Source organism: Ochotona princeps, chromosome 5 (genome assembly GCF_030435755.1).
Source record: "Ochotona princeps isolate mOchPri1 chromosome 5, mOchPri1.hap1, whole genome shotgun sequence".
In the NCBI taxonomy this organism is placed as follows: Eukaryota; Metazoa; Chordata; class Mammalia; order Lagomorpha; family Ochotonidae; genus Ochotona; species Ochotona princeps.
The window spans coordinates 71,551,103-71,576,337 of NC_080836.1; the positions used below are offsets into that span (position 1 = coordinate 71,551,103).

The 25,235-nt window shown below is 38.8% G+C and overlaps 1 protein-coding gene across 1 annotated transcript in view; it reads right to left on the bottom strand.

The window, feature by feature from the left end:
* The window catches only part of DNAH7 (dynein axonemal heavy chain 7), a 253,007-nt gene that overhangs the window by 52,629 nt on the left and 175,143 nt on the right, over window positions 1-25,235 (bottom strand). Inside the window, exons 48-51 of the mRNA XM_058664751.1 lie at window positions 21,660-21,814; window positions 10,075-10,265; window positions 2,507-2,640; window positions 1,442-1,777 (exon numbers count right to left, since the gene is read on the bottom strand). Coding sequence (XP_058520734.1) covers window positions 1,442-1,777; window positions 2,507-2,640; window positions 10,075-10,265; window positions 21,660-21,814 — 816 coding nt within the window. The remainder of the gene's footprint in view (window positions 1-1,441; window positions 1,778-2,506; window positions 2,641-10,074; window positions 10,266-21,659; window positions 21,815-25,235) is intronic.

The window sequence follows — 25,235 nt, forward strand, 5'->3', positions numbered from 1 at the left end:
GTTAGTCTGATTTTTACATTTTGTCCTAAAAATGTCTTTAAATGGCATAACAGAAACATCTTCTACTCTAGATGCCAGCAAATAAGCTAGTTAGGAAGATAACGGTTTTGTGGCTATTGTTTTAATGAAGGTAGAAAGTAAGAACTAAAGTGAAAAGGCTGTAAGGCCTGACTGGCGTGACTAGAAGGTAGTAAGTAAGTGCTACTTAGTAAGTGCTACTGTAGTTAGTGCTACTGTAGTAAGTGCTGGGAAGTTTAATTTTAAGTCTTTGCCTCAAGGAAGGAATATAGTGTGGAAAACTAACCTGCATGTTCAGTTAACTAACTTATAATACAAATGACTGGAAACCATTGTAACATCATTAATTTTTTTCAAATTTCAGTAATCAATTTAAAGATTTCAGAGGAATAACATGGTCATTAACAAAAAAAATCACAACATAGAAAACTAAACTCCAACATCATGTGCTTGTATTTCTCCTTGAGAAATAACCTTTCCTTCCCTCCTCTCTCTCGTGGGCAGACATTTGAAATTTTTTTTTTACCAAGCCCAAAATGACAGCTGTAAGAATGTATGGGTCTCAGAGTCAAGTCTATAAAATAATGAATGACATTAACTACCCAAATCACTATGACTAAGTAGATTTAAAATTTGAGATTTAGCACACCCATGAAAGGAATTCAATTCATATTTCAGTGCAATTAGCATTTAGGATTTAAAAAAAGATTCTTAACTGTGAATTAAGTGTTAAATCGAGTTATCTTAGTGAGTACTAACTGAAAATAATGCAGAATCTAGGTTTCTATTTATCAAAATGTCATAAAATCTGAAAGTTGTAATTATTCTTTCTGCTCATATTACATTAAAACATGTTTAAATACCAAATCAAAATAGTCTGATAACAAATCAAATAGTATTATTTAGTTTACCATTAAGTCTTAATTCTATTGTTTATTGGAATAATCATTAGTAAGAAAAAAACATTTTTGTTATAAAAATAACTTACCACAAATAATCACGATCAGGTTTGTTTGCTTGCTTGTTTTACCCAGATACTTGATCAATTAGTGTGTATTTCCAAAATGTAAATTTGCAACTTTTGGAATGCAGGCTTATAATAAATAGGAGTCATATCATTTGGGGTATTAAATATTCTTACCATACTTCCAAACAGTAAAACAATTTACAAATGGTAAAAGGAAGCAAATGTTTCCTTTTTATAGCATTACATCATAATCCTATATACCTGTAAATAATTTCTCAGCAGATTAAATTTGTAACACATCAGTTCAATCTATAACCCTCAGATTTATTTCTGGTATAATGATTAATCATGCTCACATTAGGTAAGCAGTTAAAATCTCACAGCATTGTGAGACAACAATGAAATTCACAAATTAAGTTTCATGCATTACTTCATATTAATACTTCCTTTACATACCTTTTGGGTAAATTTTCTGATTTCTCTGAATTTTCAATAGACAGGATGAAGAGATTAATAAACCATGTCAATGAATACTGGTACATGGGCTCAATGTTGGCTAAATCAGCAATCGAAAAAAACAGGATGGAGGAATGGATGGCAATGGGGCGGTAGCCCATGCGGGTGGCATCAATCTTCTTCTCTGTCTCCTCAGCTACTTCCTGCTTTTGAGAAATCTCATTAGCCAAAGCCTTGGAGGAAGATAATATCTTAATAGCAGTTTCATCTTCTAATATATTGCCTTCTGAAGATGAAAGAACTTCTAAAATTTTGTCTTCTATTTCTTTTAACTGCCTGGAATAAAACACAGTTTTCCCAGAAGAAAAAGAAATCATTTAAAATCACTTCATGGATATTTTCTATTATAAGAAACAAAGAGCTTGTAACCTTAAAAAATGCATCATTTTATGACAAATGCACATAATGGTGATATTGTATAATTAATTTCTCATCTTGCAAAATGTCACAGAGACAGGTCTTTCTGCTCCAATTCCCTAGCAATCATTTTATGTGGTAGCTAGACAGATATATGACAAGCCAATCTACACTGCCATCAAGTGTCTTAGCTTAGAGCAAGCACACAGTATCACTCCATTTACTTTCTGAAATTTTATATGACTTAGAAAGCATTACCCTTTCTGCCTATGATGCAGATATTACAAGCAGAGTGGGATGCAACATAGTCATTCATAACATGCTCCAGTGAAAAGCAGCCTAGGCTACATAATGAATACTGCAACTTTTGCACTAAAACTTTGTTGAACAATTGAAAATACACTTTCTTGGTTTGTGGCAGGCCTTCCGCTTCTCCAGTGCCTGTGAATTTGTATCAGCAAATCTACTCAATGATCTAGTTTTGCAAATTAACGTAGAGACACTGGGATTTTTTTTTTTTTTACATTGAGTTCTTCCCATTCAGTGTACCTGTTAAATCTAACTAAAGAGACCATTAACAGGTACTTCAGTCCATTCTAAGTGATCTTAGAACAAATAAGAGAAATTCTGTTTTGTGATATTTGAAACCTTTTGTTTTCAGCTCCTTGTAATATCAAAGCTTGCTTTTCTTCTTCTAGGTCCGGTCTTTCCCGTGCCACCACAATTCCCAGGAGCTGATCTTGCATTCCCTCTGAAGTTATCATGAAGTTTAACAACGTTACCTGGAAGTGAAATAAAACACAAAACTGCATCATTTTTTCTTTTGGAGGAAGTCACTGAAAATATACCTCAAGTTCTGACAATATAAAGTATTCAACTTACTTCCACAGTACTTGTGAAAGCAGAATTTGAAAACTGTTGTCACCATCAGAAAAACATATTAAAGCCTATTCCACGCAGTGATGCTTCAGAGAATTTATTTGGTCATAAAATTATCCTCATTTCAAGATGGTTGGATTTTGGACTACTGTTACATCAAAATCAATTAGAATACAGTTAGAACCCTTCCTTCACATTGGCTGGATTAACTGACTTAGATTTTAGGGATCCTAGTGATGTAACAGGCAAAGGAAATCTTACAAAATTGGTTAAGAGGAAAAGAACACTGCAGCTGGCTGTCACTGAGGGCAAGGATTATTACAGTATGATAATCGGCCACTATTGCAGCCTAAGGAATTGACCCTTTATGTCTGCTAATTCCACTTGTTTCAGCTCGATCTCTCTGCTGTCTACATTTGAAAAGTCCTCCTCTGCTTGTTCCTTCTCATAAATATGTAAATAACCCAGATCTCATTAAAAACAAAATAACAACAAATCTAGCATTCTATTGCTCCTATAATCCTTTCTGGCTATGGGATCATCTTTTTCTGTGCATCACCACAACCCTTACTGAAGATGCTGTCTTTGTAAGCCTTCTGCCTGCACCTTTTTCCACTGTTCATCCCTCTCTGCCCTCCTCTGTGCCGCTGTGCACCATTCTGTGCACACAACAATAAACCACTTGTCCTTGGCTTCTCGTAAGATTCTTGCTTGTTTGTTTTTCCATCTTCTTTTTCTTCTTCAAAAATAGATTTATATTATTTGTATTTGGAGGGCAGAGCTACAGAGAGAAAGGGAGATAGAAAGAAAGATTTTCTGCCTACTGATTCACTCTCTAAATGGCCACAATTGCTGGGGTTGAGTTGAACCAAAGCCAGGCATGAGAAATTTCCTTCGGTTCTCCCACATGGATCCCAAGGCCTTGGGCCATCCTCCCATTGCTTTCCCAGGCTACAAGCAGGGAGATGGATGGGAAGTGGAGCACCTGGGACATGAACTTGTGCCCCTTTGGGATGCCTGTGCAGCAGGCAGAGCCTTCACGTACTATGCTATTGTGCTGGCCCCTGTTTTTCCATCTTTTGCAGTCTGCCTGCCATTATTTCTTGAGCTAATTCTTCACCTCTGCCTTACATATCATCTCCCACTATTCACCATCATGTGCCTATATGCATCAACTCATATGAAATGCCTCTTAATTCCTCAAGGTTTACTATACATGTACATCCTTCCCCTGTAGTGTCACTAAATACAGCCCATCAATCAATGTGCAGATCAAGTGTTACCACCTCCTGTTCACGTCTAGATGAAATTTCTGCCCTCATCCCACCCAGGCTATTACTCCGTATAGTTCCTCATAGGATCCCAACTCCTTATACCATAAGTTATACTGTATGCAATCACAGGCTTACCTGCCCCTCTCCTCAACTACAGAAATACAACTTTAGCACAGGGATGATCTCTATTGGGTCTAACAGCTAGCTCTATCCACCGGCACACAATAATGCTCCCGACATGCTTAGTGAATGAACAATCAGGATGTCAATGATCTCTTTACAGAGGTGCTTTCTGCTTTTTATTTCCTAAAACCTCAGGCATTTTATGATGATACCCTAGGGCATTTCTTATGGAAAAAAGAACACAGCGATTAGGAATCATTCTCTGTGCTACAAAGATAGTCTGATCCTCACCCTGGGGGAGTTTAATTATGCAAAATTAGTACAAACTCCAAGAGGATAAGGTCTCTCACTGGTGTGAAAGGAAGGAGAAAGCTGTCAGAATCAAAATGCAGTTGCCTGTGTCAACTCCAATAAAAAGAAATAAAGCTGGAAGGCCAGAAAAGAGGGTTCTTAGGGACAACTGCCTGATAGTAACTGTTGTAAAAGATCCTGCCACAACATCATACAGAGGCAACTATGACCTTTCGCAAAAAGTCCTTCTACAAGGACATTTGCCCAAGCAAAAACTGTCATGTTGTGGGCAGAGTAACATTTCCAAATATCAGATGTAATGTTTACCTGTGCCTTTAAAAACTTCCTTATTTATTTATTTATTTATTTATTTTTATCTTTATTAATATTTTGCATTATGTGACAGTTTCATAGGCTCTGGGAATCCCCTCACCCCTCCCCCTCCCCTCCCCCCTGGTGGATTCCTCCACCTTGATGCAGCATTACAGTTCAAATTCAATCAAGATTCTTTCCTTGCAAACATATACCAAGCATAGAGTCCAGCTACTTATTGTCCAGATGGGTTGAACAGTTTCTTGGGGAGACCATTTCTGGTCCGAAGTCAGAGCTGGTATAATATCATCACAGTCAATTAAGAGTCCCAATATAACATCAACAGCAATTTGCAATATTATGGAATTGACATGGTTTTGAGTAACCAGTATGTTAAAAAAAAAAAAAAAAACAAGTCCTAACCACAACCTATGATTAGCTCATTGACATCTCAATTTTAGTTTATATACAGGACCGGACCGGCTGCTATATACCTTAAAATGGCTATAGGGTACCATTCAGCTGTCTCGTGTCTATTTCATTTTAGTATTTAGCCATTTGTTGTGTTGAAGTATAATTTTGTTGATCTTGGCAGATTTTGGGATAATCTAGACTGGCTTGTAACTCTAACAAGATATTTGTTGACATTTAAGGTGCAGAACATTTTTTTTGGGGGGGGGTGCGGGGTGTGTAGGAAAATCCTCAACACCATGGTGAGGAGTGACTAATCTTTGTGTCCCACCCAGCAAGGCATGAGCCAATCCATGCCAGCTCTTTCCTGTCAGATTCCAAGCTCTACTTTCTGTTGTTTGTCTATTTATTTTAGGTTTTTTTTTTTTTTTAGTTTGTATGATTGTTTGTTTGCTGTGAGGGGTTTTCGAAGCGATCCCGATGGTCACTGCGAGGGAGGGCGGGGGTCCAGAGGTGGAGCCAGGCTCGGACCAGAGAAAGCTCTCCTCCCTGGTCCCGAAGGACATTTATTGTTCTTCTGTGTCTGCGGACCGCTCAGGGCTTCTGGTTGTCTTTCCGATGACGTTGGTTTCTGCACGGTAGTAAAAACTTCCTCATTTAATTCAACCTCCTTAAATATGCCCATAGGTGGGTAAGGATGCATAATCCCATTGCAATGCTCTGTTTTTCCCAAATAAATATCATTATACCTTAGAAAATTAATCTCTGGTAAGCCTAACAATGTGACAGGAGGACAGAGGAAGGGTTCCCAATGCAGGTCCACTGTCAAGGGTGGCTTCTCCTAGGGTAGGACCTCTCCAACCCAAAACTTACAGGGTGATTAGTGGTTACTTAAGAAGCGACATCGACATTGTTATAGGCTCCAGGGTCACCATTACAGGATACTAGGTTTTTCATTTACAGGCTTGTTGGAGTATCTCATGGAGACTAAAAGTCAGTGGCGTTTGGGTTCTACCTACGAGTGTTTTTTAATTGGATTCAAGTGTGCCCTCGGTATTGAAAGACGTCTAAAGAGTCCCACAGGCAATTTCAACATGTAGCCAGGGTTGGGAGTGTTTGTTCCTAGTGAGGCCAACCGCCCATAGAGCAGACAAAGCCAAGGCACTTGAGGGCAACTGGGCAAACACACAGTTCCATCAGTGGAGAAAATATAGGCAGAACCTAAAGAGGACACCTCGTACACCATGGGCAAAAGGAGAATTTTCAGTCATATGTATTTGAAAACTCAGTATTCACTGTCAATAACTGAAATAGAGATGCTAGTTTCTAACTCTTGAAAATACCACCAAAATTTCTCCAGCTATCATAAGTAATGAGATGCAACATTATTTCCTCTTGCCATCTTTCCCTTAATGAAACAACAATGCTTAATAGGACCCGGTGCTATAGCGTAGTGGTTAAAGACCTTGCCCTGAATACACCAGGATCCCATATGGGCACCAGTTCTAATCCCAGCAGCCTGCTTCCCATCCAGCCCTTGTGTGTGCCCTCGGAAGGCAGTTGAAGACACGGCCCTTTTCTTCGTGGTCACTTGTGTCACTACCTCCAGCAAGTTCCAGGTCTGGGGTCTCGTGTTAGATTTCCATCATGGTCTCTGTAGACCAGCTCCTGGCTCACCAGTCTCCAACTCCTGTGATACCATGCTACACTGTTGTCTCCATAACCTTTCTCCCACTTCCGTTTGAAGCAGGTCCCAGGATTAGGGAGACACCAGGTGTCCTATACAGCTAGGTTGGTGGTGGTGGTGATCTTGCCAGATCCTGTTGACCGTTAGGTCTGAGGGCCACACAGACCTATTTTGACCCATACAATGACATAGTCAGTATTATTTTCCCTGTTTGGACCAGTGCAATGCATTCAGCTCAGTAGTTCACTTCCAACTCAGTGCAAGTGCAGCTCAGTGTTATCACAGCAGTCTTAAATTCTTTGCCACACTGTACGAAAGGGCGTCTGATGTGCCACCACCAGAGTTCTGGATCTGCTGGCCATCAGGTCTGAGGGCTACCTGGATCTGTCTTGGGTGGAACCTGCAGGATGCCATGTTGTTGCAGTTCACTGAGTTCAGGAATCAGTTCACTCCCAGCTCAGTGCATGTGCAGTACTGTCCATAGCCCCGGCCTCCTTAATCAAAATGGTGCCTGATTTGGCTCTAGGTGCAGACTGGGCTGTGAAATCCACCCTGTTCCCACACCACCCATCAGGAACCTGCTGCTCTGTCTCTGCTCCTGGTCAAATCAAAAAGACCAGCCAGATGGGCATTTCTTTGTCTGGGTTCACCTGCTGAGCTCCCAGTGAATGCCCCTTCCCACCTGGTTGCTGGTGGAGTTCCAGCTGCCAGTGCAATTTGGATGTCCACTCGCTGAATGCCACTGGAGTATCAGTCACTGCAACACCACACCGTTGTTTTTGCTGCTTTCCTGTGTCTGTCAGTCTCCAGGTACCCCTCTGCTGTCTTTCGTCCTCTCCTGTTTCCTGGAATGTGTTCTCTCTGCTTCACACTGGCTGATATTTCTCTGTTTAAACGTGCCCTTACCTGATGCTGCCATCTTGATTCTTCATGTTTTATCATTTGTACTTCAATGTGCCCAGATATCAAAAGGTTTCACTCAAATTCCATTAGTTAGAGCTTTCAAAATCAGGACTTTATAAATCTAGCTATTTATTCATGAATAGACACTAAAAATCACTTGAATGTTCTCTCATAATTTTATTTTCATTTAGACTCTAAAGGATTATTAGCAGCATGATACCATCTCCTGAGGGTTTCTGAAAGCAAAAGGTACATAAAGGATCCTAAAAATAAGATTAAGAGGAAGTATTCTAATTTGTAAATGAAAGTTAGTAACTACCACTATGTCTTCTAATCCCTGTTTAATTGATCCTAGCAATTAAAAATAATGAAGCAATAAGACACTCTAGGGAACCTTGGGGATTTCAACACTGCATCATAGATCAGTTTCCTTCCTGCAGCGTATTATGAGAGTTGCACTATAATCAGTTACTAGTAAAGTAAGAATGCCTATAAGTGGTCTTTTCACATTTTATTGAAAAGTAGAAAAGGTGTTCCATGTCATTTAAAAGATCTTTTTCTAACAAAGCCTTTGAGATTTTTTCCACTGTTTAATTATGTTGTCATTGTTTCCACTAAAAAAATAAAATAATAATGCTAATATTTAATTTTATATAGCACTATCAACTGAATCTTATTTCAAGGGTTTTTTTTAATAAATATTATTTTTGCTTGTAAAATCAGATATACAGAGAGGAGGAGAGACAGAGAGCAAGATCCTCCATCTGATAATTCACTTCCCCACCCAAGTGGCTGCCATGGCCTGAACTGAGCCTATCTGAAGCCAGGAGCATCTTTCCAGGTCTCCAGCATGGGTGCAGGGTTCCACGGCTTTGAGTTGTCTTCTGTTGCTTTCTCAGGCCACAAATAGGGAGCTGGATGGGAAGCAGGGCCTTTGGGATAAGAACTGATGCCCACATAAGATCTTCGTGCGTGCAAGGCGAGCCATTAGCCCTGCCATTAGGCCACCATGTTTGGCCCCTAAGTATTTTCTACAGTTTCTTACTTGTTACTCACAGCATTCTATGACAAATAGACTTTCATCATTCTTGTTTCAGCAATTAGGGAAAGTTTAATTACGTGACATCCTCACAATCACACACCAGGAAAATGACACAGTTGGTATTCAAATCCAAGTAATGGCACTTGAACCCATGCTCTCAACTACTACTGAATGGTGCCTTTTGCTAGTAGCTAAAAACTACGAAATACGGTTTTAGGTGTCTTCCTAACCTATTGTGTTTGAATTAATTAAAACCATTGGCCAATAATTTTCCTTGTTTTAACATTCTATTTTGGAAATTAAGCCCTGGACAGCTTTCTGCTGGTCTTTCTGGCATATATACTAAATATTTACCCTGTTCTTAACTCTGGGCTTTCAAGGTTGGCTTGTAGCTCCTCTACATGTTCCTAGCCATTCAAAAGAGTTGCTTTGCACGCACATTATTACAGTTACAATGCCAACATAGCAGGAGTAGAGATCACATTTATTTATCTAGAAGGGAAAGAATTACATCAGCTTAGTTCTTCCTCTGTGTCTGCACAGAAACACCTACGTTTATTAGTAAAGGAGAGAGTGTGAACTCATGGGATTGCTATGTGTGGTATCTCTGTGCAATCGGCCCAGTGTGAACAGATATTTCTGTATGCGCTCCCTGTATGCCTCTGCAAGCGACAGGGATACCCTTTCCTGAGCAACTCATTCATGCACTCCACAAACAGTTTTTATTTTTTAATGTCAAACAGGCCTAAGACTCAGGGATAGAAAACAGCGAAGGTGTGATCCCTAACACTCCAGAAGTTTACTTGCACATCATCTGAAGTAATTTTAGTCACTTACTGAAACTGACTTTTCTCTTTAAAGAAACCGTTGCTATTTTAATAGAATGACAATCCAAAGAATGCTTTAAAGTAACAATATATAAAACCAGATAGCAGCATCCTTAGTCTGAGAAGATTAGAGCTGTGTTTCTATTAGCATATTATCATTTACGACAAAGAAAGAATGCGAATATGTCACCTATTTTTAATAATGAAAATCTTCGTACAATATCAGATAGAAATTACATTCTGATGTGCACAGCCTTTGTTCACAGCTTACTGAAGGGCTCCCTTCTTATTCACATGCACACTAAACACACAAAAAGCAACATGTAGAAATCCTAACAACCGTTTCAAGAAATGGCTTAAAAGGAGAAAACCCATTTCTCTTAGGAAGATGTGCTTTTACTGTTCAACAGAAAAATGCAGTCATGAATTATAAAAGTCAAGAAAGAAAACTTTGTTTGGATACTGGCCTTTACTGATGTTTCAGGCAGATAATGTGGGTTTCTTAGCTTGGTAGTAATGTAAAAGCGGAAGTCGGGAGCATATTCGATGGTGGAGTCCCCAAGCCGGATACACATGCTGCCACCTTGCTTAAACGTCTGTTTTAGAAGAAGAGGTTCCAGAATAGGGTCTAGCTCTTCTCCAACATTTTCTAGCAATACTGGGGGGTAAAATCACAAAAGATTTAGTATTACCAGCTGTCTAAACTACTTTTGCTGTCAGTCTCTAATCAAACCATTTTTACCCACCAGATTTAAAGAATACCTCAAAAATAATTTCATGCCTGTTAGAAGAGCCTAAGCAGTGAGTCTACATGCATGTCTTGTCTGTTTCCAAATCCCTTAGCCACAGTCCTATTTGGTGCCCCATATCCAGCTGGGATTCATGTGACGAATCCCAGTGAAGTTTGGCTATGTACTTCACTAGAGGAAGAGTATTTCCAGCTGTAATTATTTAAATGGTTTCCTGCATTTAAATTTACACATTGCACTGCATTTAATTGAAAAACGTAACAATTACTGTACATCTGGGGAGTATAGCAAAGTATCAAAACATAGAAAATCATCTCATCAGACTTTATCTTTTTCTCCCTCCACTAAATATTTTACACAATTAAATCATACTATATATAAGTTGATCGACAAATGATAAAAACATATGTATGTCATGATACATTTTTTTCCTCTTCAGCAGTGTTTTATTTATCTTTTCCCATACATAGTTGAGACTAAACTATATACCAAAATTGGCATTCTATTCATTTTGGTTGACATTATAGCCTAAGTATTCCTCTGTGTCATTAAAAACTTTTGAAAATGTTTTTAGTTACTACATAATAAACTATCATATTGGCATCCCCCTCATGTTGTTAAACCAGTGAATTGCTGTTAGATTTTAGACTATTTCCTGTTTTGAATAGTATAAATACCAATATAAATACAACTTTAAATTTTATAAAATGTTCTTCTGATAACACTCCAGAGAAGGAATTCCTGGGTCAAAAGTGAGTGATAGTGTGAGGGCTCTTGGTGCATTTGTTAAACTAAATTCTTGTCTCTTGGTGTTTCATGTGCTAGTATAGCTAAACCTAGAGCAGGGAGCTTTGCAGGAGATGCCTCATCAGGCCTGGATGTGCAATCTGGGTGGAAAGGAAGGGACCAGGATGGTGGGATGACAGGTATGCTCATCCCTACTGCAGAGAAAGTGCAAACACACTCTTCCTACAGGTTACTTTTGGCTGACTGGATTCCTACAGTTAATTCTTGCTAATTTCCTCCACTGCTGAACTCTTAGCCAACGCAGCCATGTCAGACAATTTTTATGCTCATATTTTCTGCCTGCACACAGTAATTATTTTTCATGGTTAAATAATATGAGTGCATTACAATGTATTAAATATTCAAATCTATTATTTAGGTTGCCCACATTTCCCCATTCTTATTAGTAATGCTACAGTGAATATCTTTTTGAATAAACCTTTGTGCTCATTTTTCATTAATCAGGCAGGAGTCCTAGAAGTAGAATTAATAGTTAACAGTTATGAACATTTTTCAAAACTATTATTATTGGCCAATTATTTTCTCCCAAAGCTGTAGAGAGTTAGAGTTCTAACAAGTATTCATTCTGTTGTTTGCAGTTAACCCTGCTTCCTCATGATAGCTCTGTATTTAAAAAATGGTAGATATCATATTGGCATTAAATTTTCTCATCTTCTTCGAAACTTTAAAAACTATGGGCAATTATTACCCCAGTTTTGCAGATCAAACAGGCAGAAGCAAATAAGTCAGTACATACAAAAGCAAGGATATGAGCTAGGCATCTGGCTCCTGGGATGACTTTGTATGTGATAATGTTTGCCTTAAATATTATGGTTTCAGCTCTTACAGATGATAACTTATTTTCGCATTCTGCTCATTTTCATGGTTAAATAATATAAGAATACCACAATGTATCAAAAATGTTCATTTTTTATTACTTAGGTTGCTCTCAGTTTCCACTGCTGTTGTTAAAGATGCTGTGATTAACAGTAGGATCCTCTTAGGGTGCCTAGTCAATTATCTTTTCTTCTGGATACAATACATCAGTGTATCTGCCATATGTCCATTGTAGGTGAGTTTAGGTCCTTTGGCAAACGCCAGCCCACCCAACCCCACCCACTAATAGTGGTGTTAATAAAGGGAACATGTATCTGCAGTAACAAGGGAATCCTCTAATGACGGCATGCGAGCACTCCAGGTTACAACTAACCTGCCAATTCACTACTCTCTACATATGATTTTTATTGACCAACATGGCCTGTCAAATCACATCCACATTTTAGCCATCAGAAAGCAGGCAGAAATGGCAAAAGTAGAAACATCTCAAGGATATTTCCTGGGAGTTACAAATGGCACTTCCACTTGCATCTTTCAGGCAAGGATATGGGCATCTGATCAAACCAGCCATGGTCAGACAACTGTGTGCAGCTATAGCAGACACAGGCCCCGAGATCCGGACTCTGGCTGTGATATGCCCATGTCCTGCAGGACAGGGGACGCAGAACTTAACAGTCAAATGGAGTTTAAAGACTCCAATTATTAAAGCTAGTGAGCTTTAACCTTTAACATTATAGCGAATATTTCCATCAGTTTTGTACTTATTTTTGTTTTTATTTTGATTTTTAAAAAGATTTATTTGAAACTCAGTTACAAACACACACACATACACACACACAGAGTGAGAGAGAAAGACAGAGAAAAATCAGGAATTTCTCATCCATTGATATACTGTCCAAATGAATGATGCTGTGCCAGGCTAAAGCTAGGAGTCTAGAGCTTTTTTCAGGGTCTCCCTCATGGGGTAGGGGCCTAAGCAGTTGGGCCATTTTCTGCTGCTTTTCTCAGGAACATTAGTAGGGAGTGGATGAAAAGTGGAGCAGCTGATTGACATTTCAATTTTAGTTTATATACAGGACCGGCTGCTATATACCTTAAAATGTCTATAAGGTACCATTCAGCTGTCTCGTGTCTATTTCATTTTAGTATTTAGCCATTTGTTGTGTTAAAATATCATAGGTTGTGGTTAGGACTTGCTTTTTTTTTCTTTTTTTTTCTTTCTTTTATCTATTTATTTATTTTTTAACATACGGGTTACTCAAAACCATGTCAATTCCATAATGTTGCAAATTGCTGTTGATGTTATATTGGGACTCTTAATTGACTGTGATGATATTATACCAGCTCTAACTTCGGACCAGAAATGGTCTCCCCAAGAAACTGTTCAACCCATCTGGACAATAAGTAGCTGGACTCCATGCTTGGTATATGTTTGCAAGGAAAGAATCTTGATTGAATTTGAACTGTAATGCTGCATCAAGGTGGAGGAATCCACCAGGGGGGAGGGGGGATTCCCAGAGCCTATGAAACTGTCACATAATGCAAAATAATTAATAAATATATATATATATATATAAAAGTGGAGCAGCTGGCTCTCAAACTGGTGCTTATTTAACATACTGGTGTCACGGGCGGCAGCTTTACTTACAATGGCACAATATCAGCCACACTGCACTTACTTTTCATTTTTCTTACATTTCCTGGTAACATTTGTTGTAGATTATTTCCAAGCCTTTTTCAAGAGCAAAGAGAATAGCACAATGAACCTACTGTATCATTCATTCAGCTTTAACCCTTGAAAATTCAGCTAATCTAGTCTTACCCATTTGCCATTTTTGTATATTAATAAACAAATCCTTCATATTATATAACTTCATTTGCAGGGGCTGATGTTATGCTTTCCTTGTGATGCCAGCATCCTATACAAGAGCACCAGTTCAAGTCTTGACAGCTACAATTGTGAGGCAGCTCCCTGCCAGTGCTCTTGGGGAAACATCAAAAGATGATGCAAAGGGGCTGAGTCAGAGAATCAAGATGGTGGAATCGGGTAAGGACAAATTTAAACAGAGAAATATCAGCCAGTGTGAAGCAGAGAGAACACATTCCAGGAAACAGGAGAGGACGAAAGACAGCAGAGGCGTACCTGGAGACTGACAGACACAGGAAAGCAGCAAAAACAACGGTGTGGTGTTGCAGTGACTGATACTCCAGTGGCATTCAGCGAGTGGACATCCAAATTGCACTGGCAGCTGGAACTCCACCAGCAACCAGGTGGGAAGGGGCATTCACTGGGAGCTCAGCAGGTGAACCCAGACAAAGAAATGCCCATCTGGCTGGTCTTTTTGATTTGACCAGGAACAGAGACAGAGCAGCAGGTTCCTGATGGGTGGTGTGGGAACAGGGTGGATTTCACAGCCCAGTCTGCAGCTAGAGCCAAATCAGGCACCATTTTGATTAAGGAGGCCGGGGCTATGGACAGTACTGCACATGCACTGAGCTGGGAGTGAACTGATTCCTGAACTCAGTGAACTGCAACAACATGGCATCCTGCAGGTTCCACCCAAGACAGATCCAGGTAGCCCTCAGACCTGATGGCCAGCAGATCCAGAACTCTGGTGGTGGCACATCAGACGCCCTTTCGTACAGTGTGGCAAAGAATTTAAGACTGCTGTGATAACACTGAGCTGCACTTGCACTGAGTTGGAAGTGAACTACTGAGCTGAATGCATTGCACTGGTCCAAACAGGGAAAATAATACTGACTATGTCATTGTATGGGTCAAAATAGGTCTGTGTGGCCCTCAGACCTAACGGTCAACAGGATCTGGCAAGATCACCACCACCACCAACCTAGCTGTATAGGACACCTGGTGTCTCCCTAATCCTGGGACCTGCTTCAAACGGAAGTGGGAGAAAGGTTATGGAGACAACAGTGTAGCATGGTATCACAGGAGTTGGAGACTGGTGAGCCAGGAGCTGGTCTACAGAGACCATGATGGAAATCTAACACGAGACCCCAGACCTGGAACTTGCTGGAGGTAGTGACACAAGTGACCACTAAGAAAAGGGCCGTGTACCAACCACAATAAACAATACTCTGAACTGTAGACCTGTGGGTAACAGAGCTTAGAAACCTGCCCAAAGGAGAAGAATCTGCTAACCAGAACTACAATGACCAAGAGCAAAAGAAGAGACAAAAGCACAATAAATATTACTGAGAACTGCCCTGCAGAGGAGCAAAACCTTTCGCCAACCTCAGAGTTCCCTGAGGAATTCATCTAAAAATGGAGGATATAGGATTTAAAACACTTGTTATAAAGCTTCTTATTAGCAATGAGAAGTACATAAAGCAGGCATTCAAGGAAATCAAGGAATATGTCACACTCTAATTGAATCAAATGAAATCTGATATATCAAAAACGACGAATACAGTGGAGCAAATTAAGTACAATGGAGAGTCTCCAAAATAGAATCAAAGAGGCAGAAGAAAAGAATCTCAAAATTAGAAGATATTTTCTGTCACCAGGGGGAAACAAACAAACAAACAACAAACAAACAAACCTGGAAGCAGAGCTGGGTCAAGCTAAAAATGTATTCAAGAATTCAAAGACACTATTAAGAGGCCAAATATAAGAGTTATGGGAGTCCCAGTAGGTGCAGAAAGAGAAGCTGGGTTTAAAAATGTATTTAATGAAATAGTAAGGGAAAATTTTCCTAATCTAGAGAAAGAATTGGGAAACAAAATCCAGGAGGGGCACAGAACTCCAAACAGTCTTGATCAAAAGCGATCTTTATTAAGAAACATGATAAACAAGCTCTCTACAATCCAACATAAGGAAAAGATCCTTAAATGTGCACATGAAAATAATCAACTGACATATAAAGGAATACCAATTAAACTCACAGGACACCTCTCACAGGAAACTCTACAGGCAAGAAGAAAATGGAGCAACATATTCCAGATTATAAAAGCAAAAATTATCAGCCCACGATAATGTACCCAGCAAAACTTTCCCTTGTCTTTTAAAATGTAATAAAATTCTTCCACAATAAAGAAAAGTCAAAAGAATATGCCTCTACCAAACCTGCCCTACAAATGATACTTCAAGATGTTCTCTTGACAGAGAAGAGGAATAGCACCCACCCAAACCAAAGGCAAATGGGAAGAATATCCCAGTACAATAACAACAGAAGACTAGCTCAGTGAACAACCCATTGCTAAAATGACAGAGACAAATTACCACCTAATTGTATAACCCCGAATATAAATGGCTTAAACTCATCAATCAAACATCATAGAGTAGTAGACTGGATTAAAAAACAAAACCCATTTATTTGTTCCCTACAGGAGACACATTTCACCAATAAAGATCAGCGGAAACTGTATCTCACGGACTTCTATTTTTTTGTTAATTTCATCTCTTCAAAACACTTTTCTTCTGATTAAATTCTTCAAAGACTCAGCAAAACTGTATATAGATCATACAGTAGCATCATTTTCTTAATTTTCTATTTCATTTCTTCAGCGACATTGGTCATTTGGTAGCATGTTATTTAAGTTCATGGTGGTGTTAATTTCTTTTTTCTTCCTATTGTTGATTTTGTATTGTGGCTTTTCATTTAAGGAGATGTACAGTAACTGGTAATGGAGACTATCGTATCATGTAGTATGTTATTTAACTTCATGTTGTGGTAAATTTCTATTTTTCTTCCTGTTGTTGATTTTGTATTGTGGCTTTTCATTTGAGGGGATGTACAGTAACTGTGTAATGGAGACTATGATATTCAGATGCGAAGATACAATGCAGTATGCATCTCTACTTCCAGATAAAGATGTATTCCCAATGAAACTGTTAATTACTTTCTTAACAATAGGAAGCTGGACTCTCTACCATTGTCCATGCCCTCAATGAAAGACATATGACTGTTTATGAAGAACTATACTATAGCAATGATATAAGGGAACTCAGTGAGGGTGCAAGGGAATTGGGGAGGGGATAAGGGAAATCCCAGGGCCTATGGAACTGTATCATATAAAGGTAATAATAAAAAATAAATAAAGAAAAAAAAGATGGTGTAAGTGCTTAGGCCCCTGTCAGGCATATGGGAGTACAAGATGGAGTACTTGGCTGCTGTCCACAGCCCACCACAGCTCTGGTTATTTTGCACATTCAGGGAGTATACCAGTAATGGAGAATCAGTCTTCCTCTCTCTCTCTCTCTCTCTTTCTGTGTGTTTCTGCATCTTCACTACTCTCTAAAGTTCTCTTTCAAATAAATAAGTAAATGTGTTTTTTTTTCAAAAAAAAAAAAAAAAAAAAGAAATTGCTGAGCCTTAGAAATTTAAGACAAACTAAAAATGTTACCGAATATCCAGGCAAAGAATATACTCCCCCAGTGTCTTAGGTATTTTACTGCAGTCTGATAGTTTAAGTTTGAACAAACTGAATAATCTATGATGGCTTAATATTCTCTTGTAAAAATTTATTGCTATTTGAAAGAGAGACAGGAACACACATACATACTTATGCAGGAGAGAGAATGAATGAATGATTGAAACAATGAGTGAACCTTTCATCTGCTAGTTTACTTCTCAAATGGCTCCTAATCTAGGAACCAGTGGCTACAGGTAATAGTTTACCTGTGTGCTACAATACTGGCACCTTTAGTTTCTTTTATGTAATACTTCTTAAAGTTAAAATTTTTAGACTCAAAGCTATCAAATTTTATTTCTTGTTTTTCATTGTGTGTTTACTTTCCTTTCTGACCCTGCAAGAAGATTTATTTTAAAAGTTATTTAGTTATTTGAAAGTCAGGCAAACAGAGTGAAGTCTATTACTGATTCATGCCCCAGTGCCTGCAACAGCTGGACCTGGCCCAGAGCTGAAACCAAGAACTAAGAATAGACAGGAAAGCTATTGAAGTCTCCTAAATGGGTGGCATAAGCCCAATTTCTTCAGCTATTACCACTGTGTCCAGGGTCTGAATCAGCAAAAAATGAGTTAAGGACCATAGTCAGCAACCAAACGAAGGCACAACCAGAAGCTAAAAAAAAAAATAAAACAAGCCCATGTTGTGAATGTGGCTTGTTCCCAGCTACCCTGCACTTCCCTGTCTAATCTTGATGTCACCAGCAGTGTGTTAGACCCTTCAAACTCAGAAACTCATAAAAGCAGAGACCCAGGGTGCCTTGTTTGTGCTATGTCTTCTGCCTCTGTATCATACAAGCTGATACACAGTGGGCACAAAAGAAATGCTCATTAGAGAGATGAACAAAGAAGCAAATAACAAGAACATTCAAATAGAAATAGTTGTAAATTCCTGAGTTGTCAGATTCAAAGAGGAAAAAAAGTAAAGTTTTGGGAGGTAAAGAAGGAAGGCTCAGATATGAGACAGGCTGCATTGATGTGAAGATGTTTCCATGGATTCAGTATGGAGTGACTGAAAGATTTTCACAAATTTATTTTTTATCTGTAATAGTTATGTAATTAATAGTCTATTCATACGTTATGTATTGGCATAGCTAGTAACTGTTTTGGTATAGATGTCTCTTTAATAAAATAAATTTTATTGGACTGCAGAGTGAGGCAGACAGACACACATCCAACCAACAGAGATCTTCACCCACTGATCCATTCCCCCAAATTCCTACAACATTAAAGGCTGGCCCAGAGCTTGGAACTCAATCTGGGTTCTCCACACTGGAGGCACAGACCCAAGTACATCAGCCATGCTCTTTCTCAGAGTGTGTGTTGGCAGGAAGCTCGATTGTGAGTTGGACTGTAAAGACCTGAACTCAGTCATGTCCAAGCAGTGTTACATGCCGGCCTCTATAGCTTTGCTTTCTAGAACACTGGACTCCAAAATTTCTCTTTAAAACATAATATTTTTTTTTTCTCCTGTGGATTTTGCCTTAAAAACTCAAAACAACAAAGAGAAGGGAGGCCTAACTCTAGTCAAAGCAGAGGTAGGCAGGTGACAGAGGTGACAATCTCTGCAAAAGAGGTGACAATCTCTGCAAAGCAGGCTGGCAGTAAGGGACAACAGATCAAACGCCAAGGTCCCTGAACAGGCCAGTAGCCAAAGACAACCTCTTCGAGGGAAGAGTCCTCCGACCCATTTGCAGCTAAAGTGGCAATCAGTTCCTTTACTTAATGACAAAATACAAAAGTAGCTTAAAAAAATCTGCCATCTTCTGTTTTAAAATAATTTTTTTTTACTTCTCTCTGATGATTAACATGAGATCTTTGTAAATAGTCACTAAGCATTTAAAAATATACTCGTTTTATCCCAATAGGTAGCGTTGCTTATCTGAAGGCAAATCCTGCTCACATGACACAGTAAGTACTGGAGAAAGGCTCGTGGAGTGCTTCTAGCGCTCACTGCCCTGCACTGGCTGCTCAATCTTGGTCAGCCCATCCAGTTATCATTCTCTAATGCTTTACTTGCCTTGTTAATAACGTGAACTGGCCGGACTAGACACTGGATTCTTTTTATTTTTGTGGCCACAATTCAAACAATCTTAAGTCTTGATTTAGTACACACAGGCATATAGAATTTTAACAAAAAGTTCCTGACATAAAGCTTGTCCTTACTTTATGTTGCATTTCATGACCACATTGTCAGTCATGACCACTAGGCTAGCATTTCCTCCTTCTGATACCTGGGACCCAAAATTTGAAAAACACCTCCTGGCAGATATCTTCAACGGCCCTTTATCTTTTAAAATAAAACAATTTAATATCAGAACATGTCACCAGGATCATAGAAGTCTCAGAATGCCAACCACATTCTGAGGATGTTGATGATCATTTAATCATTTTAACGCTATCAAGGAAAATCATTTAAATATTGAAATTAAGTGCTTTTTGGTTAAGGGATTTAAGGTGACAACTCCTTCCAATTATGCTGACTCCTGCGAATCGCAAAGTGCACTTTCTCTGCCTCTCCTTCACATTCTTTTTAGGTGATATGGGTGTGGACACTTAACATGGGGATAAAGCCTCTATAAGAGGCTTGTAATCCATTTTGGAGTACATGGGTTCTATATTCACCTCCAATTCCTCATCCCAGCTTTTTTCTAATACAGACCTGTGGAAGCAGTAGCAATGGCTCAAGTAACTGGATTTCTACCACCCATGTGGAATAAATAGAGTTCTGGCATCCAACATTGGCCCAGTCTAGCCCTTGCCATCATACTCTCTCTGAAATAAATGTTTATAAATTTTAGAATAGTTATGTAGTAAATATTCAATAAAAATAGCATGGACCTTGAGCACTTAGACACTGCGTTAAGTATGCAACAAGAGCTAATGCGTATCTGCCTCCTAACCATCTACAGGAAAACTGAATCCTAGGGTCACTGAACCCAAAACTGAGTGAAAGGAGGCACATGTATTTACTGGTCCCAGTGGTGATCACTGATGGAGTTCCACTTTGTATTTCCACTATAGTAAGATACCCAAGTGTGCACAACATTACACATATATGGAGATACTTGATGGAGTTCATAACAAACGGAGCATGCGTCTCATGAGCTTTTTGAATTAGCCCTCTTTCATCTAATATCCATATGTGCATGTAAATATATACATTTTGAAAGTATTTGTAAAATATAAACATTTAGTAAGTAGACTTGGATTTTTGTTGTTTTTAAAAAGTTCTTTTCATTTGAAAAGCAGATATACAATGAGAAAGAGAGACCAGTCTTCCATGTTGGTGCAGGAACACAAGAAATTGAGCCATTCTCCACCACTTTCCCAGGTCATAATCAGGAAGGTGGATTGAAAGTGGAGCAAACAGGACTCAAACCAATGCCCATATGGGATGCCAGCACTTCAGGCAGAAGCTTAGGCTACTATGCACAGCACTGGTGCCAGCATTTTTTCCTTTTTGGTTTTTGTTTATCCTAACATAACCTAACATTGTAATGAGTGTGTAAAGGTTAATTCATTATTAATATGCACAAATAAAATACCTGTGATTACCTGGTATATTTGCTATGGTTCTTGCATATCATACTAGCTCTAAGACAGACACACTGAACTTGCTCTGGTATTAAATAAACATTTATTTTGGATACACAGTAAAAATTTGGTATCACATTAATTTTAAATGACTGCCAATAACTTAAGCTTACTCAAATAACAAGCACTCTGTTTTTGTTTGCATGAATGGGACATCTGCATAAGTACTTTATTGAAAAACTACCTCTCGTGCTTCTGATTGCTCCACTGGACAGGACAGATCGGAGCCATATGGGTCAAATCTGTGCTCTCCTCTGCTACTTTTATAGGATAAGTCAGAAATGGAATAAACAGAAAATCAGACTAATGCTGCGTTGCTACGGTATTGGCATATTAAGGGGCCTTTAAAATGTGAGGGTAGAGCAGTACCCAGAACTAAAAAAAAGGGGGGGGGGGAACAGATAAGCCTTAGAACAACTAAACTTGAGAAACATAACAAAAGAACCCTGATGATAAGAAAAGCTTCCTTAGCTTCTACAGTTGAAACTCTCTAGAGATCTTATTTGATTATCAATAAGGACGTGAATAAACTCACCATTTAGGATGAGTCTGGTCCAGATACTGCTTCTTGTAAAGGAACACTCTACACAGTTTCAAAATCACTGTGCCCTCTCCAGTTATTTCTGCAAATACACAATCGTAATCCATGTACATACCAGGGGTTCCAAACTGGATGCAGTTTTCCAGAGTCCTCACATAGTCGGAATCACTTAATTTAATAAGATTGAGACTATTGGCCTTTTCCATGTTCTTGACCCACTTGTTAGCCTGGCCTTGAGGATCTATCATCAGAGGCCACCTTCTCGCGTTCCTGACAAGGAGGAAAAACGCAGTGATGGAGAAGTCATGATTTGTCTCTAATACTACTTTAAACTGTTCACAACACTTTCTTAGAGTTTATTCTTTAGGGTAAGGCTTGAATTTTTTCATCTATTATGAGAAATAATGTTCTTAAAACAAAGACATTTAGGGCCCGGCGGCGTGGCCTAGCAGCTAAAGTCCTCGCCTTGGACGCACCAGGATCCCATATGGGCGCCGGTTCTAATCCAGGCAGCCTCACTTCCCATCCAGCTCCCTGCTTGTGGCCTGGGAAAGCAGTCGAGGACGGCCCAAAACTTTGGGACCCTGCACCCGCGTGGGAGACTTGGAGGAAGAGGTTCCTGGTTCCTGGCTTCGGATTGGCACAGCACCGGCCAATGCGCTCACTTGGGGAGTGAATCATCAGACGGAAGATCTTCCTCTCTGTCTCTCCTGTTCTCTGTATATCTGACTTTGTAATAAAATAAATAAATCTTTAAAACTAAATAAATACACAAATAAAGACATTTAGATTGAGACACAAACAAAAGTAGCTACAAGTATAAGCCTTTCACAAACTCACACATGCTCTTTTATCCCCATCTAAAAATTATAACCTCTAAAAGCTAACTTACACCTTGAAACTATTTGCTGCCTTTTAAAATTATGGCACAATGAGAACCAACAAGAAGAATGAGTTGGAAATCAGGAAAATTTTAGTTCTTCAGTAGGCCCTGTCATAAGTTAAACATGTGACCTTAGTCAAGTCACTTTACCTCTTCAGCTTCTAACAGGTATTCAAACAACAAGGAAAAAGAAGGGATTGGAGCATCAACTCTTTCTCTTTGACATCTGGACCATTAAAAAGGCAGTGGTCGAAATAACACAATTTTTATACAATCTAGCCTTGCAAGTAGCTATAAATCCTTAAGCATTAACATACCTATTGTTCTGATACTGGTTTTAAGTATGTCTATGTGAATGCCTAGTGTCATATATGTAGTTCATTACAAATTTGCCTAGTGTTTATGAACTTGTTGTGCAAATACTTTCCCGTGACATCGGATTATTTGCCACTGGAAGAGAGCTCTTCCCTACGTTTTATTCTCACTACACCCTCCTTTTGTGAGAAGAACAAGAACAGCACCTCACAAAGAAACTGGCTTGTTTTCCAGGATACTAATGAGTCACAGAAGGGTTAACCAGTGTTTTCCATCAACATATGATATCCACCCACATGGACTGCTGTCCTGTGTGGAATGTAATTACTATTAAGATTCATTTTCTTTTTCTTTTATTATTTTTTCTTTCATTCTTTTATTTGGAAGGTAGAATGACAAACAGATAGGAAGAGGCAGAAAGAAAGAGAGACAAGATATGTTGCATTTTCTGGTTTTCTCCAAAGGGCTGCAAAAAACCAGGCCTAGGTAAGGAATTCCATCAGGGTCACATGAGTGGCAGGTTAATTGGGCCTATTCTATTGTCTTCCCATGCACATCAGCAGGAAGCAAGCAGCCAGCACTGATCTCAGTAGTCCAGCACAAGATGCTGGCACGGCAAGCAAAGGGCTTAATGTGTTGTGTAACAGCAGCCCTGTTCTCTCCTCTCCTCTCCCCTCCCCTCCCCTCCCCTCTCCTCCTCTCCCCTCCCTTCCCCTTCCCTCCCCTCCCCTCCCTTCCCCTCTCCTCTCCTCTAGCATGAAAATAGCGAACAGCTAAAAAAGGTAACATTTTCAACTTAAGTCATACAAGGTAAATTTTAGAATAGTCACAAAATCATTAAGAGTATAATCTATGCAATATACAATCTATCAATTAGTCATTAATACTATAGTAGTTATATATAACCTATCAATTTGTGGGACAAACATCTTGAACAAAGTTTGATAAAACACTGTATTTGCAGCAAAACTAATACACATGAGAACTTTTCTTTCTGTTATTTAGTTCTTAATTTTAGCTCCCACATACAAGGGATAACATGCAGAATTTGTCTCTCTCTCTCTTTTTTCCCCCAGTATTTGTGTTTGTCTGTCTGGTTTATTTCACTCAACATAATGTCCTCCAGTTCTACTCATTTTGCTGCAAATGACCAGATCTCAACTTTTTTTTTAAAGAGCTAATACTTCAGGCTGTTTTTCAATTGCAAGTCAGCATTGATTTTAGCACCTAAATCAGAGCCTGACACAAAACATGTAGCTTACATGATGAAGAAGTTAGGTCTTGTCTTTCAGTATCAGTATTATATGAAAACACAGTGTGACTTCAAAAACAGAAATTTGTTTTCACACAGTTCTGGAACCTGAACGTTGAAGCTAGCCATGTGTCCTCAACACTCCACTACTACTCCTCTAAGAATGCTGGTGTCTCACTTCCTGTAAGACACTACTCTTAACACGTTAAGGTTGCATCCTATGGCTTCACTTAACACAGTGACCTTTTAAAGGTCCTCTCCAAACACAGCCAAGTTGAGGGTTAAAATACAAACTGGGGGTAGAGAAGGCAGGGGGTGCTAGGGGAGGTACAATTCAGTCGACAATGCTAATTACATTATGGAAGAAAATAGAACAAAAGATTGGTCTTAGATGCAATCAGTCAATGAAATGAGAATATTACATCTATGAAATTAAAAAGCCTGAGAAGGTAAATTAGAAGGAAATTAAAAAAAAACTATACAAATGCAGAAGTCCTCATTCTGTCACCTAATAGAAATATTTTTAATTTTGGAGAATTATGTGGGAGTGTTAATGTTTATGCTTCCCTAAAGAAATCAAGTGACTCACCCTTCTGTTGCTTTCACATTTTTCAGTCACAATACCTATGTTCAAGCTGTACCTCTGTCTAAATGTGCTTCTTCTCCATCTTTTCATCTTCAATTCCTGCTCATGTGTCAAGGTCAGCTCAAAGCTCTGTGGTCCACAATGCCTCCCTTGATTTCTTTTCTCTCTGAACTTTAGAGATTCGTCCATATTACATTCATGACACTTTCATGTAATGATAATGTTACTATTATTATGGTAATACTATTATGATAATGCTACAATTCCTTCACTGCATCGCCCAGCTAAATTATACATTCCTTTTTTATAAAGAGGACAAGCTCATTATTTGTTCTTATTTTTGCCTTAATCAAATGGACATATTGATAATTTACTGACCTGGAAGCAAGATAAATCTCATAAGCACCAATTAATAAATCACTGTAAATTTAAATTCTCTAACAAGAGATTATCTTTGCATAGAAATACTGGTCTATTGAATAGTATTTCACAACCAGCAGATAGGATTTCTGAGGTTGACTAAGATAAGCTAAATACATTGTAGAACTTCTCTTCCGCTATTACGCCTAAAAATTTTAAAGTACAAAAAGGAACTACATTTAGTCTTCAAAAAGTAAATAATAGTGATTGTGGAAAAAGCCAAAATTCAAAGAAT